This window comes from Anabrus simplex, chromosome 7 (assembly GCF_040414725.1).
Source record: "Anabrus simplex isolate iqAnaSimp1 chromosome 7, ASM4041472v1, whole genome shotgun sequence".
Lineage (NCBI taxonomy): Eukaryota > Metazoa > Arthropoda > Insecta > Orthoptera > Tettigoniidae > Anabrus > Anabrus simplex.
Window position 1 is genome coordinate 296,277,284 of NC_090271.1, and position 15,610 is coordinate 296,292,893.

Genomic DNA, 15,610 nt, shown 5'->3' on the forward strand with positions numbered 1-15,610 from the left:
TTGATTGTAAGCAGAATTAAGGTCGAAAATTGAAAAAAAATTGGAACCGGAAAAATGTTGGAATGCCGAATTTAATTTAGGCATCGGATAGGAGTCATAGACGATTTTCTCATTAAGCTTCCAATAATCCACAATAAATCTCGCAGAACCATCAGGCTTGGCGACCACAAAGGCAGGTGAAGCATAATCGGAAGATGATGGAATAATAGTATTATCTTTAAGCATTGTTTGAATCAATTGATTTAAAGTGTTCATCCGAGGAGGGCTAAGAAAATAGGGAGAAGAACGGACAGGGGTAGAATCCACTAGATCAATATGTGCAAAAAAATTCTTAACCGTGCCCAATTTAGGGGTAATAACGTCAGAGAACTCAGTGAGCAAAGCTTGAATCTGGTTAGAATGAATAGAGTTAATAGCAGGAAGTAGAGAATGTGAACGAGAGGGAAAATCAGAGATATTAATCAACGGAACAGACTTGTGTGAAAAGGAAAAAGAAACTTTGGACTGGGCAGAGTCAAGAAGAAGACCAGTATGTGAAAAGAAATCATAACCTAAGATAACCGGGAAGGACAAGTCCTCCACAATCTGAAAAGTGAAAGGCCAAGAAAGGTGCTGGAGTTTAATATGTAACAAGATACTACCCAAAATTTTTAAGGGTTGATTAGAGACTGAAAGACATCGAAGGGGAGATGGAAGATATTGCAGATGAGGATTATTGTGAAGTAAATCGCTATAAAATCGGGAACTAATGAGTGACACTGTCGCCCCAGAATCTAGGAGCGCAACAGAAGGAAAGTTATTAACTGTGAGCATATCATGACAACTCGGGGGTGAGAGAGATATAGAATTATGAAGGGATTGGGAAGATGGGGATACGGAGGTAAGCTGGGAGGAATGAGGCAGATTTTCCCTATGTGAACGCCTACTGCCTAAGGACGCGGGTGGAAGGCGTTTCCCGAAGGCAAATTAGTACATTGACGGGCAATATGGCCCGGTAATTTACAACGATAACAGGTTATAGGAGGACGGACACTAAGGGTAGGTACGGCAGACAAAGAAGAACGTAAAGGAGGAGCAGGGATCGGTGGGGGAGAGACGGAAGCATAGTAGGAACGATCCCCTAGAGAATGTATCATATGTTGTTGAGCAAGATTGTAGAGTTGAAAAAGGAAACGGGGGAGGGGGGGTAAGAACATTAAAAAGCATGCGGAATGATGGAGCGGCATAAAACTGAATAATAGATATCAGTTCGGAAGTATTATATGAAACATTCAAAACGTCACTGTAAGTGATGATAGAGTCCAAATAGTCGTGCGCAGGTTCATTGGGTAGCTGGTGGCGTCTGATGAACTCTGTACTTAGTTTGTAACGGACTTCTAGGGGCAAGAAATAATTGTGTATCGCATGTCCCAATTCATACCAATTTGAAAAATTCGACATATTATCCAACCAAAAGGTGGAGAAAAACCCGTAGTTTTGGTGGATAAGAGACCAATTAATTGGGGAAAGAAGGCAACTTTTATATTTAAGAACTTACGAACTGAAAACAGCCAAATGGTAAGATTTCGGGGATCTGTTGCGGATAATTGGGGAACTTGTAATAACGACTGCGTAATGATTTGTACATTAAGTGCATTATCAACAGAGGGGGTAGTAGGTACTGGGGGTTGAGAATAAGGAGGGGGCGACGGGGCCATGTGATGTAGTAAAACGGAAGGTTTAGTATCATCGGATTGCAAATGAGGTGTATGGGTTGAGGAAGACGGATATAGGGAAGGAGAAGATGGGGTAGACGAAAAAGAAATTAGATTCGGTACAGGAGGGTTAGGTAATGATAAATTTGGTGTTAGCGGAGAAGATAGTACGGAAGAGTCATCCCCTAAAGGGAAATTATCGGAAAAACAAGCCATGAATGAAAGCACACAAAGGAATGAAGTAGTCAAAATAGAAAGTACTCTGCTACCATTTTTATTACGGTTTTGTGTTGACACATTTAAACAGATATGTACTTTCGAGTGCTTGCAGCAATCACTAAGCATAAACCGACCAAGTTCGACGTAAAGTAAGCAAAGGGACTCAAGAAATACTTGCCGGTGCGGGGAGGAAGAGGACTCAGCAGGGCAATGCGCAGGGAAGGGCGTAAAGTGAGGTAACACTAATATTTAAATGTCGTGTCCAGAATAACCAGATAGCAGTGACCACATCCCAAATCAAGTGGTGATTTCAATTATGAGGCCTTTCCCCAGAGGAACTATCGCGGTAGGGACACGTGGAAAAAGGGGGGGGGAAGGAGAACACTCAAGAAAACTCCCACAAGCACAGGTTTCAAAAAATGAACACATATATTAAAACAACTCCAAGAAATAACAATTGTTTACACCATAAGAATGAGAACTTCGACCATTTGATACACCATTAAAGTGGGAAATTGTACAAATTATCAACAGGTTTTCTCTCCTTTTCTTTTTTTGTTTAGTGTACGTATCTTAAAGGGGTAATCACCAAACCACAATAGAGCTTGGGGGGGGGGGGCGCCAAGCACGAAACCAGAATAAAATTTTATACCAATGTACACGCGAATGCCACAAAAGTAGCAAGGAATTATGGAAACAGGAACAAGAAAATTAACATTAGTTAAAAGGAATTTTTCCAGTGCTCACAAAGGCACGTGATAAAAGAACAGACTATCCCCCTAAAACTAAGGCACACCTTTTTTCTTTTTAAAACAAGTAGACACCAGAATAATCGAAAGGCACACGCCAGATGAAGTGTAAAAATTTAGCAGAGCACCAAGCTACAAATTTATTAATATGTTACTAGAGGTACGAAAGGTAGACGAAAAGAAGGAAAAATCGGGAAAGAGATTCAAGCAGGGAAAGGGGATTGACCAGGGTACGATGTCCGCTCCAAACGAGAGAAAAGGTTCCAGTACAACTGTTCAAAACTTGAAGCCCAGCACGCTTCCTCCTTCATATTTCCATCATAAAGTCAAAGTCAATAATTTGGCACCGTGAAATTTCGCTGTGTCCTGAAGGGACGATAGTTCAATATCGAAGCGTTATTCAAGCCCATATGATAAATGAGAGGGCGAAATTAAAATGAATGGTAAATAATTACAGTAAAAGTCTGCTCACCCAACATGTAACGGAGAACCAAGTAAAGTCCAAATGCACTCGGACCAGCCGGTGCAGGGCTTGAGCTCCCACTGCCGATTACAACACCAAGTCACACCTGATCGCCGGACAGGAGAAAGCGGCGAGTATATATACACGGAGCGAAGCGAGCTCGAGAACACACTAGAACTAGGTGACGTCACGGAGATTGCGAGTGGCGGTGTAGCAGATGAAGCAGTGGTGAAACAGCATAGCAAGCAGAAGGTTCATAGAGCAGCGCAATATAGTGTGCACTAAATCAAGACGGAGAAGCAGCCATAAGGTAAGCGAAGTTGAGCTCGTAACACCTCTTAAGGCTTAATAATAACACCGTAAGTCATCTCCTTATCTGTTTACCTAAGAATCACTGTGCACATATTTCTCCTGTGTTAGCGCTTTCTTAAATCCATAACTCATATCACAATTTAGTGAGGAACATTTCATTTTCTAATACATCCACTTGGTACTTAAATCTTTGTCCTGTCCGGCTGTCCTCACTTATAGTCCTACTTTCTATTAATTTAACATTTCTTAACTGTATTACTTTCTTCCTTAATTTCCCCGTTTGTTTGCGAGTGCTAATCCCCAAACCTGTACACTTCCCTCTGAGGAAACATTCTAAGCTGTTCAATTGTATAACTTTCGGTTCCGGAAAATATCGAAATATGGCGGCAATTTTAATGAGGGTGCAGAACTTCTTTTCAGTGCAAACTGCTGGCTAAACGGTAAATTACATCACAAAACAGATCACACAACCGCCGCTCAATTTTAAGAGATCTTCAACTTTGGTCCTATGACTTATTGTCGTATCTCGATTATTTATACGAAAGATAGCGCTGAATTTCTCGAGTATAATCGAATCTCTCCAACTTGATTGTGAATGGCAGTAGGAATCGTGGCCTGACATTATCTTCAAAACTTCCCCAATGTGCACCTAACAGAGGAAACAACGTATGGCGTCCTCCCTGTTTTGTTTCTCGGATAGCGCTAAGAGACATGCAATCTAGCATAACCTTACTCACTGCATGTGCAGTAATTTACGTAGAAATCCGTATAAAAGGTACAATACCTAAGTGAGGCTGGGGTACATTTGCTAGTAAACTAATATAATCTATCCTGTTATTATGGGGTAGGGCTAAGATGTTCCAAATTAGACAGTTGAAAGAAATAGGGGAAGATGTCTTGCAACGTCTGGTATGAAAATGAAAATCCACAGCCTGTTTCCAGTCATTTGACCGGGTCAGGGATGGAATGAATGAAGCCCCTATCTAGCGGCGAGGATAAGAAATGTGCCGGCTGCCGAAGCCTATCGCACTCCTCTGGGGCAATGATAAAGAACTGATAGATGAAATGAAATGTGAATGGAGAGTGTTGCTGGAATGAAAGATGACAGGGAAAACCGGAGTACCCGGAGAAAAACCTGTACCGCCTCCGCTTTGTCCAGCACAACTCTCGCATGGAGTGACCGGGATTTGAACCACGGTATCCAGTGGTGAGAGGCCGGCGCACTGCCGTCTGAGCCACGGAGGTACTTGTAACGTCTGGTATGTGAACGTTAATTTGGTAGATGGGGTTCCAAAGATCGTACAGAATACCTTGAGACATTAGCTACCCAGAGTATGTCAAATCAAAGTTATATTATATCTGTAGGCGTAGCCATCCATTAAAATGTCAGGTAACCCCTCAAAACAAAGTTAATAGCGCTGCGTCGGTGTGTCGTTGTGAGGTATACAGACTACTGCGGTCATTTGAGCACGTTGTACGTAAACCAGCACATCCCTTGAGACATCTTAACGAGGTTCAAGTCGCAACGGCCGTCACTTTGATCCAGGAAAGATGGACTTTTCGTCGTGTTGCTGTGGATCTCAATGTCTCACCGTCAGTTATTCACCGCTTGTGGAATCGCTACAGTGAGACAGGCCAGTTCACAAGGAGGGTTGGACAAGGTCGTGGACGCATGAAAACCCCACAGGATGACCGATATCTGACCATCTGTGTGTTGTGGCGTCGTTCAGCAACTGCCAGAGAAATGCAAGAAGACATCAGGAGGGTCACTGGAGTCACGGTGTCTGACCATATTGTAACGAACAGGTTAAGAGAAGTGTCCTTACGACCCAGACGTCCTGTTCAAGTGCCCCGTTTAACGCGGCAATATCGCGCAGCTCGCCTTATGTTTGCCCGTACCCACGTCAACTGGCAACTTCGCAAACGGAGATCTGTGTTGCTCAGAGACGAGTCCAGATTTCCTCTGACACAGAGCGATGAACGTCAACGTGTATAGAGACACCGTGGTGAGCAGTACATGCCAAATATTGTCCAAGGAGGCGACCGATTCGGACAAAGTTCTGTGATGCTGTGGGGTGGCATCAGTATTGATGGCTGTATAGATCTTGTCGTCGTCCGTGGTAATTTTACCGCTGCGGGGTACATCGAGCAGATACTGCTACAGCATGTGTTGGTTGCTTCATACAGTGTTGGCCCTGAATTCGTACTCATGCACGGCAATGCCAGGGCTCATGTAGAGCGCATCACCAGAGCTGTCTTGAGAGAACTGGACGTTCAAGAGATGGAATGACCAGCAGTGAGTCCCGACCTTAATCCCATCGAACGTGTGTGGGATCGGCTTGACAGAAGAGTTCGTGTTTGTCCAAGACCTCGAACAGGTTCTCGTTGAAGAATGAGACCTGATGCCGCAATGCGACCTCCGTCGACTTGTACGAAGCATGCCACGTATGTGCCAATCTGTAATAAATGCTCGTGGAGGACATTGCCATACTGAAGTTCTCCAATGTGATAAAAATCCACCCTGAAGGACTGTTATCACCTTTTTTCGCCCCTATTTGGACATTTCCGTTTGTGTTCCGAGAATGAACGCGACTCCATCAATGTTCGTTTTTATACTTGAACGGTAAAGGATAAAGGTTTAGTTGGTAATGTACCTGGGTGTGAGGTACTGTTTTGCGGAGCCTGGCATACGTTCAAAAACATGTTCCCCTTATTCTTTCGAACCGTGTAGTTTATAATACTGTATATTCCGTGTTGTGTTATATGGTTGCCTGTCAATGGTAGGCGCGAAATTTCTTGAAAACATTGTCATATCCGTACTGACATCAAGAGATTATTTTTCCGAGATGCACTGTTATACATATTGCATAGTCTGTACACTGGTGACTTTTGATTGGCAGATGTTCTACATTTGTATTTAAATAATGTTAAATTAAGTTTGGAATTTGGCGCGGAGCATGGTGATTTAGGACGGAAAGGAGCTCGGGATTATACATTTGCAAATCTATTACTTTGTAAATGAATTTTCCCGCATCATTCTGTATTCTGTCTTCTAAAATCGCCATTTCTAAATTTAGAAGAAGCTCATTGTACAAAACCATATGTGGATATTTAGATGTTCTTTTAAAATGTACATACAGTATTTCACCAATTTCTTTTGCACCCCTTCAAGTTGATAGAGATGTATGTTGCACTTTGAGCTCAACCCCTTACTCGCGTATTCTAGATTCAGCCTGACCATAGTTTTGTACAACTTAACACATGTTTTGTTGTTTTTAGGGGGAGGTTACTGTTTTAAGAGGAAGTACACAGTCGATATACCAATATCGCAGGAACTATTAAAGTTTTTACATTTTTACCACTGATACAGCCTCCTCCTAGGTGCTGAACTAGAATGAATTGGATTGAGCGAACAGCTGTACATTTATTCATTTTTTTAATGTTCCACATTTTAGCAAAAAAGGGAAGTAAAATTTCTCTAAATTAGAAACCAATCAAGTGAAATACGTTTTTCTAGTTCAGTAGCTGCATAAAGTCACAAAATAACCCTGTGAAAAAATTATCTCTTTAGCGTGTATACCGGTACATCATAAGAATGGGTCAGACATGTGAAAAAATGTCCATTTTCAAAAGCTGAGTTCAAAGTAAGACACAATGCTCACTCGCACACTTACTCATGTCGACACCTGAAATCAACCTGGTCCACAGTCGGCATTATCTGAGTGTTTGTTACGACACTGCCGGCAACTTATCACGCATAATTCTGCGACAGATTACTGAAAACCACAGACTTCTAGATCAAACGGTTACAGATATATGTAACTTCAAAGAGAAGCATGCCCGAAGTTGTAAAATGTCTCATTTGTGCATTAATATTCTAAAATTGTATTTTAAAATGTTCACGGGTATCGTTACTTAATAAATTATACACCATTTCATTCAGCAGAGTCGAAATAAATTTATGGGATAACATTTGGTAAGTCATTAAAACATTGCTTTCCCACTCCCCTTAAATGTGTTCGAATTTCTTGTCGCAAACCCCTGTGGGTGGGGGACGCAGACGCAGACAACCACGGTATCTCCTAGCTGTCGTAAGAGGCGACTAAAAGGGGCGACCAAAGGATGATAATAGAACCATGTGATTAGAACATTACGTGCGGAACACCTGGGTCAACGTTACTTGTACTAGTACTACCTTGCGAGGAAAACCATGGGTCCACGTTACTTGTACTACCTTGCGAGTAAAACCATGGGTCCACGTTACTTGTACTAGTACTACCTTGCGAGGAAAACCATGGGCCCACGTTACTTGTACTAGTACTACCTTGCGAGGAAAACCATGGGTCCACGTTACTTGTACTAGTACTACCTTGCGAGGAAAACCATGGGTCCACGTTACTTGTACTAGTACTACCTTGCGAGGAAAACCATGGTCCACGTTACTTGTACTAGTAATACCTTGCGAGGAAAACCATGGGTCCACGTTACTTGTACTACCTTGCGAGGAAAACCATGGGTCCACGTTACTTGTACTAGTACTACCTTGCGAGGAAAACCATGAGTCCACGTTACTTGTACTAGTACTACCTTGCGAGGAAAACCATGGGTCCACGTTACTTGTACTAGTACTACCTTGCGAGGAAAACCATCGGTCGACGTTACTTTTACAAGTATTACCTTGCGAGGAAAACCATGGGTCGACGTTACTTGCACAAGTACTACCATGCGAGTAAAACCATGGGTCGACATTACTTGTACTAGTACTACCTTTGGAGGAAAACTATCGGTCGACGTTACTTGTACAAGTACTACCTTGCGAGGAAAACCATGGGTTGACGTTACTTGTACAAGTACTACCTTGCGAGGAAAACCATGGGTCGATGTTACTTGTACAAGTACTACCTTGCGAGGAAAACCATGGGTCGACGTTACTTGTACAAGTACTACCTTGCGAGTAAAACCATGGGTCGACGTTACTCGTACTAGTACTACCTTGCGAGGAAAACCATGGGTCGACGTTACTTGTACAAGTACTACCTTGCGAGGAAAACCCTGGGTCGTCATTACTTGTAGTAGTACTACCCAGACTCCTGCAGCCAGACCCACCGCGCAGCACTTCGAACCCACGGGCTCCGGCAGCCCAGCCCGTGCAGTGCCTTTCTCTTTCTGACGCGGCAGCGTACTGGCCCACAGCACTGGGCTCATACGGCCCACCGCAGTCCACCGCACTGGGCGGGCTCCAGGGAATAACCTTGAGTAGTTCTCCACAATAACATGTGCGCTGTGCACAATGAAATGTTCACGTCACGCTACTATGCGGATCATTCACTGTACGAATTCCGTACGCTACTAACATATTGCAAAGTAGGCTAATCGCATTTTGAAATTAAACGGTAGATATTTCCCCTGCACTATAATAATAATAATAATCATAATAATAATAATAATAATAATAATAATAATAATAATAATAATAATAATAATAATTGTACCGGGCGGTACACCCCCGCTAATTCAAACTTTGCGCCAGTTGAAACTCCTCTACTGGAGGAAGCCTGAACTTTAACTACAGTGTTAATTCTCAAGTTTTTCAGAAGATGTCACTACTTGTAAATTTTGAAGTGTTCTGAACTGTGTCGTTTTCGATGTATTTTTGTTTTGCCTGTAGTAAGAAGTGTGAACATTCTCTCCTAGATGGCACTACTGAAGGACTACAATTATGCACCCTAGTGCGAAGTGAAAGAACTGTGTTTTGGAGAAATTTTGGGTTCATAAGTTTGTTCTTTGTTAAATTTCTTTCAGTCATTGTTTAGGTTGGCTGTATAACCCTTCACTTTCCGCCAGTTTTGAATTCGACCAATGAGTAATTTTTGTAATTAACTTCCCACCAATCCTGGTTTTCTTCCTCAGTTTTGACATGTAATCTTTTGGCCGTCCAATAAAATGATTGTGGGCGGGTGTTATCATTCCTGAAAGGTCTCGAATGTTCCGCGAGGGTATATAAACTGCTGATTTTCGGGTCTCTGCGCCACTTCAGTAACACCTATCATTGTGTAAATTATGTAGCAGTGGGCGGGAAGCGCCTTTTTCTTCTGGCAGCAGTTCAACCACCAGGTAATGGCCGTTTTATAACTTATTTTCTTGCCAGCTCAGCAGTTTAACCCTCGGGGCGGGTTCGAAATCTTTTACCATGTAACTTTCCCCTAAATGTAAAAGACTTTTGGTTTAAATTCTGCCTCTGTAACTACATATTGGGATAGAGAGTGCTTAACCCTCTCGAGCTCCCACTCATATTGCTTTGAGGTGAACTTATTTTCACAACCGTTTCTTCCCTTCTAATGTAATGCAAATCGTTTTCTTATATGTCACCTCTTTAGTATGGGATTAGCCCTTGCATTAGTGGCCTAGTGCCAAGTAGGTTTTAAAGAAGTGTATTAGGAGTGCTAGTTACGCCTCCGCTCAAGTTTGTATTTTGGGGCCTTGTAATTTTCCTGTTTATTTACTAAATCGGCCTCAGTAGGTTGGGTATTTTTACCCCTGTGTTTATGTCCTTAGAGGACAGCTTGAAGGTGGAGTTTGGTGTGGCCTTTGATAGGCTGGAACTTTGAGAGCGGGTTGCTCTTCCAAAAAATTTTTGATTTCTGTGTGCCTCGAGCAGGCGTTACTGAGTAATAGGGAGCAAGAGCTCCTGGGCATGATTGGGGTTTTCTGCCCCTTTGTCAAACCTGGTATCTGGCTAAAGTTGGGCTAATTGCTCAAGAATTATGTGTCCGGCTCTCGGAGCCCAAATCCTGTAACACTGTAATTGTACATTTTCGATTTGTTGCTAGGCTACTGAGTACCTGTTATATTTGTTATTTCTTGATCTTGAAAAGAAAATATAACCTTGTTAAATTTTAAATTAACTTTAATTTCGTATGTTGAGACCTGTTCATCCCAGCACCTTCTTTCACCTCTAACTACCACGGAAAACTCCGTAATAATGATAATAATTGAAAACAAACAGAAACTTTATTTTAAACTAATATTCATCGGCAATTGAAAACAAGTTAACTGAAAATGAATCTAAATAACATGAAGCATGGGGCCTCATTTGCGTGTAACTTATACTACAATACAAACTGAAATGACGTGCAATATGCCAACGACAAAAACAAACCTGAACATTACTTTTAATTAGTGTGAGTAGTTTATTGGTCACTGATAATTGGTGGCGGAATTGCTGTGAATGAAAAGGAGGGCATCAACATTGTCGGGGTGTAGATGAGACCGTCGTGCGTTGAGAATGAAGCCCGCTGAACTGAAATTCCTCTCTGAAGCTGAACTTGACGCTTGTATACATAATACCTTTTTAGCGATCTGGTGAAGTTTCGGATAGTTTTGTCCATTTGTTCTCCAGTAGGATGCTATATCTTCTTCCATTCCACAACTTTGCCTTAAAAATCTTTCCAGCTCATCTGTTGGAGTAGGACCATCATGAACGTCAGCCCACGAAGCAAACTTCATTACTTTGACAGGTTGTGGCATAGTCGTGGAGTTTGATGACCCGGGAAGATTAGAATGGTCGTCATTCGTGAACGTCTCGTTCATCATAAGGCTTTTTACCTAAAAAAAGGAAGAGAAAAATCAAATACGTCGCTATATAAGTCGGCATCTCGTTTTGGTTTTACCATTTGCTTTACGTCGCACCGACACAGATAGGTCATATGGTGACGATGGGATAGGAAAGGCCTAGGAATCGGAAGGAAGCGGGCGTGGCCTTAATTAAGGTACATTTGCCTGGCGTGAAAATGGGAAACCACGGAAAAACATCTTCAGGGCTGCCGACAGTGGGACTCGAACCCACTATCTCCCGATTACTGGATACTGGCCGCACTTAAGCGACTGCAGCTATCGAGCTCGGTAAGTCGGCATCAGAGGGCGTTGTATGATGTAAAAATATTACGCAAACAGTGGCTGCTAGTAGGTGAGAAGGTGTAGGAATTGGTACGTATTGTAGCAACTCTTACGCTATTTGCACGCAAGAAATGTGGAATTAGTTAGAATCAAAGAAAGTACTTATACATCTGATTTTTGAACAAACTACTATCCTGAAGAACACATAGGTTAATATTCAAATTAGTGCATCACGTGCCTTACCTCCGCTGTTACATCACACCTTTCATTGTCAGGCATCATTTTCAGATGGCGAAATGGTGCCCACAGAAACGTTGCTGCCTTATGGTACTTGTGAATGATGAACTTCTCTTCCAAATATAATTTGATGTGGTTCCGCAAAAGTTCTATTTCAGAAGCCTCCCCGGTATTAGGTTCCTGAGTCAGATGCTGTAGGAGCGTCATTTTCCATGGTAAGACAAGGTGCAGTGTGGATGACTTCTCGCATTCCAATTCTTTTGATGCTTCCTTGAAGGGCTGTACAATAGGCTTACACAAGGTGTGTAATAAATTCACCAAATGGAAAAAATTTAAACTGCCCGGTATTACTAATGGCAAATCAAAAGAATGTAGAAGGCTACATAACAAAATACATACCTGAAGGAGTGCGATCACGTCGTTCAGCAGCTTGATATCGATTCCATCCATATGATTTGTCTGTCCTTTTTCAGCTAGTTTTTCCCACAAAGCCGAATACTGACATTGCACAGATTCTAGCATAGTTAAACGAGTGTTCCAGCGAGTGTCGTTGGATTGTTGCAATGATTTTTCAAGAGCGTTCAATAGGCCACTTTGTTTTACGTATGTAACAAGTCCTTTCGTCGCAGACATAAGGGTATCAATGTGAGGGCAACGAACTGATATAAACTGAGGATTGAACGCATTTCGTAGCACCGTGTTGAGCATATGACAGGCGCAATTCAGCCTCGTATAATCACGCAGTGCGGCAATTATGTTGGCACCCTGATCAGTTGTAAAAGGCACGTCTTTAAGTACGGTCTCGGTGACACCTAGGACCCTAAATCGTCTCACCAATTCTCTTTTAATATTATCACCTGTTTTAGGCTCGTCTGGAAACCTGGTCGTGAACAAGACACGAGACTTGAGTTCCCATTGAACAAAATAAGAAATCGTGCACGTTAAGTAATGGTTGCTTTTTGCGCTACATGTCCACATATCTGTGGTGGCTGCGCATTCCCTTCTACTTATAACGTCGAGTACCTCCGGCATAATTGAATCCCGTAGACGTTTAGCACTTTCTGCTATGTGTCGGGAGACGGTTGTTGGATGAGGTATGATATCTGTTACGGATACCTTTCCATACACCGATCCAGTGTCAACCAATGTCTGAGCGAGATCCAGAAAGCCATCACCTCCAACTGTCTCATACGACCTTAAGTCTCGAGCACACAAAGCAACACATTTAGCAGCAATCAAGTCCTGGGCAGGTTTAGGAAGACGATGTTCTTTTACGGGAGATGATTTGTTGTTAGATACACACTGATGACGGGAAATGTGCGACGTGCCTGTCAACCCTTTAGTGTGTACATACAGTTCACCGCAGATCGTGCAGCACACAAAATTAACGTCTCTTCCATCACTGTCAACAACAGGCTTGAATACCGACCAAATACGACTTCTAAGGTTAGGGTCCGGTTCAGAAGTCTTGTATTGTCCGGTTTCTAGTTTTTCTTTCACTTCACGTTTTCTTGCCACGGTTTCTTTTCCTTTGGAACCACACTCCGCACTCATTTCCAATAACAGGATAGACGGGCGAAGTCAAACAGAAAAGCACAGCAGACCTGATCGTCTCCACTCGAACGTAAGACAACGCACTCCGCTAACACGCAGTACACTGTACACATCGAAGCAGTCAGCCCATAGTACTACCACAGCGCTGCCCTTGGCTCACCGCGTACGCACGACATAGCGCTGCCCAGCCCGGCCCGTGCGATGACGTCACGGGCTTCGTATGTTCGAGCTTTGGAAAGCCCATTGCCGTTTATCACCGAAGCAGCTCATGGGTTGGGCCGCTCCGCAGGACTCTGGTACTACCTTTGGAGGAAAACTATCGGTCGACGTTACTTGTACAAGTACTACCTTGCGAGGAAAACCATGGGTCGACGTTACTTGTACAAGTACTACCTTGCGAGTAAAACCATGGGTCCACGTTACTTGTACTAGTACTACCTTGCGAGGAAAACCATGGGTCCACGTTACTTGTACTAGTACTACCTTGCGAGGAAAACCATGGGTCCACGTTACTTGTACTAGTACTACCTTGCGAGGAAAACCATGGGTCCACGTTACTTGTACTAGTACTACCTTGCGAGGAAAACCATGGGTCCACGTTACTTGTACTAGTACTACCTTGCGAGGAAAACCATGGGTCCACGTTACTTGTACTAGTACTACCTTGCGAGGAAAACCATGGGTCCACGTTACTTGTACTAGTACTACCTTGCGAGGAAAACCATGGGTCCACGTTACTTGTACTAGTACTACCTTGCGAGGAAAACCATGGGTCCACGTTACTTGTACTAGTGCTACCTTGCGAGGAAAACCATGGGTCCACGTTACTTGTACTAGTACTACCTTGCGAGGAAAACCATGGGTCCACGTTACTTGTACTAGTACTACCTAGCGAGGAAAACCATGGGTCCACGTTACTTGTACTAGTGCTACCTTGCGAGGAAAACTATCGGTCGACGTTACTTGTACAAGTACTACCTTGCGAGAAAAACCATCGGTCGACGTTGCATATGATTGGCACGACTTTGTGAGAAAACCGCAGGTTTGACTGGCGCCCGTGATAAGTACAACTGTGATGAAAGCCATGGGTCCGCTTTGCCTGAGAGTAATACCATAACGTAAGGAATACCATGGGTCAACAATAACTGAACACCTTGCGAGGAGTACCATGAGTCTCCGTTACCTGTGATTAGTACCACTACAGGAAGAACACCATGGTTCTGCTTTACCAGTTATTAGTAGCATTATGAGGGACCGTTGACCTTGAATTTGGACCCCTTTAGGTAAGCATCATCCCAGTACTTAAGGCATTCGGAATAGGATCCACAGATTGTTTTTGTTTCACTATAATTGTTTCATTGTCATTCGTTTTAGACTCTAGTCAGAGGACAAATTTTGAAGTTTTGATTTTCATTTAGTTCACCTCGTACCATTAGGGGCCAATGACCTAGCTGTTAGGCCCCTTTAAACAACAAATATCATCATCATAATTTCTTATCGCAAATTCTTGAGTTCTACATGCTTCAGCAAACACCTTCCGTACCTGAGGAGTGAATGTGAGCTCCCGGTCTAATAATGGATCACCGAGCAAGTGGGTACGATCTTTGCGTTACGGAGCAGTCAGCTTGCACTGTCGGCAGCCGTGAAGAGATAGTTTGCCATGGTTTCCCATTTTCACACCAGGCAAATGCTTGTAATTAAGGCGACATTCCTGCCACTCCAGCTCTTTGCTATCCCATCATCGGCAGATGACCTATTTGTATCGATCTGACGTAAAGAAAATTGTAAAAATAATCTAGAAAAATAAGATACAAAGAAAAAAAGAAAACAGAAATTGTTCGTAGTCTTTCCACTCCCTTGCGGATCTCAGGTTATCACGCCGTAAATAATATAAATCGTTATGAGAAAAATATTTAAAATGTGAAACACAAACTTTTTGTTATTATGACCAACGGAAATCCCACATTATGCCTCGCTCAGTAGTTTAGTAAATGGTTCGTCATTAGGGCGGGAGATGTATTAATATTAGTCAAGTCCTTCCTACCCTAATGTCGCTCCAGCTTGAGTGCTTTTAAGTCACAATCGTCGAGAACCTTTACGATAGTCCCGCAGAGTGTCATCTGAACACCTCCATAACGGTTACTGCGAAGTCCCACAACGTTTATGCGAGGGCAATCTTGAGACCAGTGAGTGCATTTTGGAGAGGGAACTAAGAAGCAATCGTCGCGTATACGGAAGACTGAGTAAGCGTGTCGATATGCAACTTGAGAAGCAGACGACTTTGGAAAGCTGCAACAATGGAAGTGTATGACCGTGATATTTTTAAAAAAATGAGACAAAGAAAGATCTTTGGTTAATTATTAAGAAAGGCCAATGAACCTCAACACTCTGCAGGTATATAAGTACTGTACAGGAACTGTTAAATAAACTTTGTACTCGTAACTCAGATTGCTTAGGAAGAAGTCTAGTTGGGAAGAGAAAACCCC

The 15,610-nt window shown here is 42.8% G+C and overlaps 1 protein-coding gene across 1 annotated transcript in view; it reads left to right on the forward strand.

Annotated features, from left to right (window-relative positions):
- Positions 1-13,325: 13,325 nt before the first annotated feature.
- LOC136877820 (synaptogenesis protein syg-1) overlaps positions 13,326-15,610 on the forward strand; it is a 493,171-nt gene continuing 490,886 nt past the window's right edge. The window contains exon 1 of the mRNA XM_068228753.1: positions 13,326-13,524. Within this exon, the coding sequence (XP_068084854.1) occupies positions 13,326-13,524 (199 nt within the window). The remainder of the gene's footprint in view (positions 13,525-15,610) is intronic.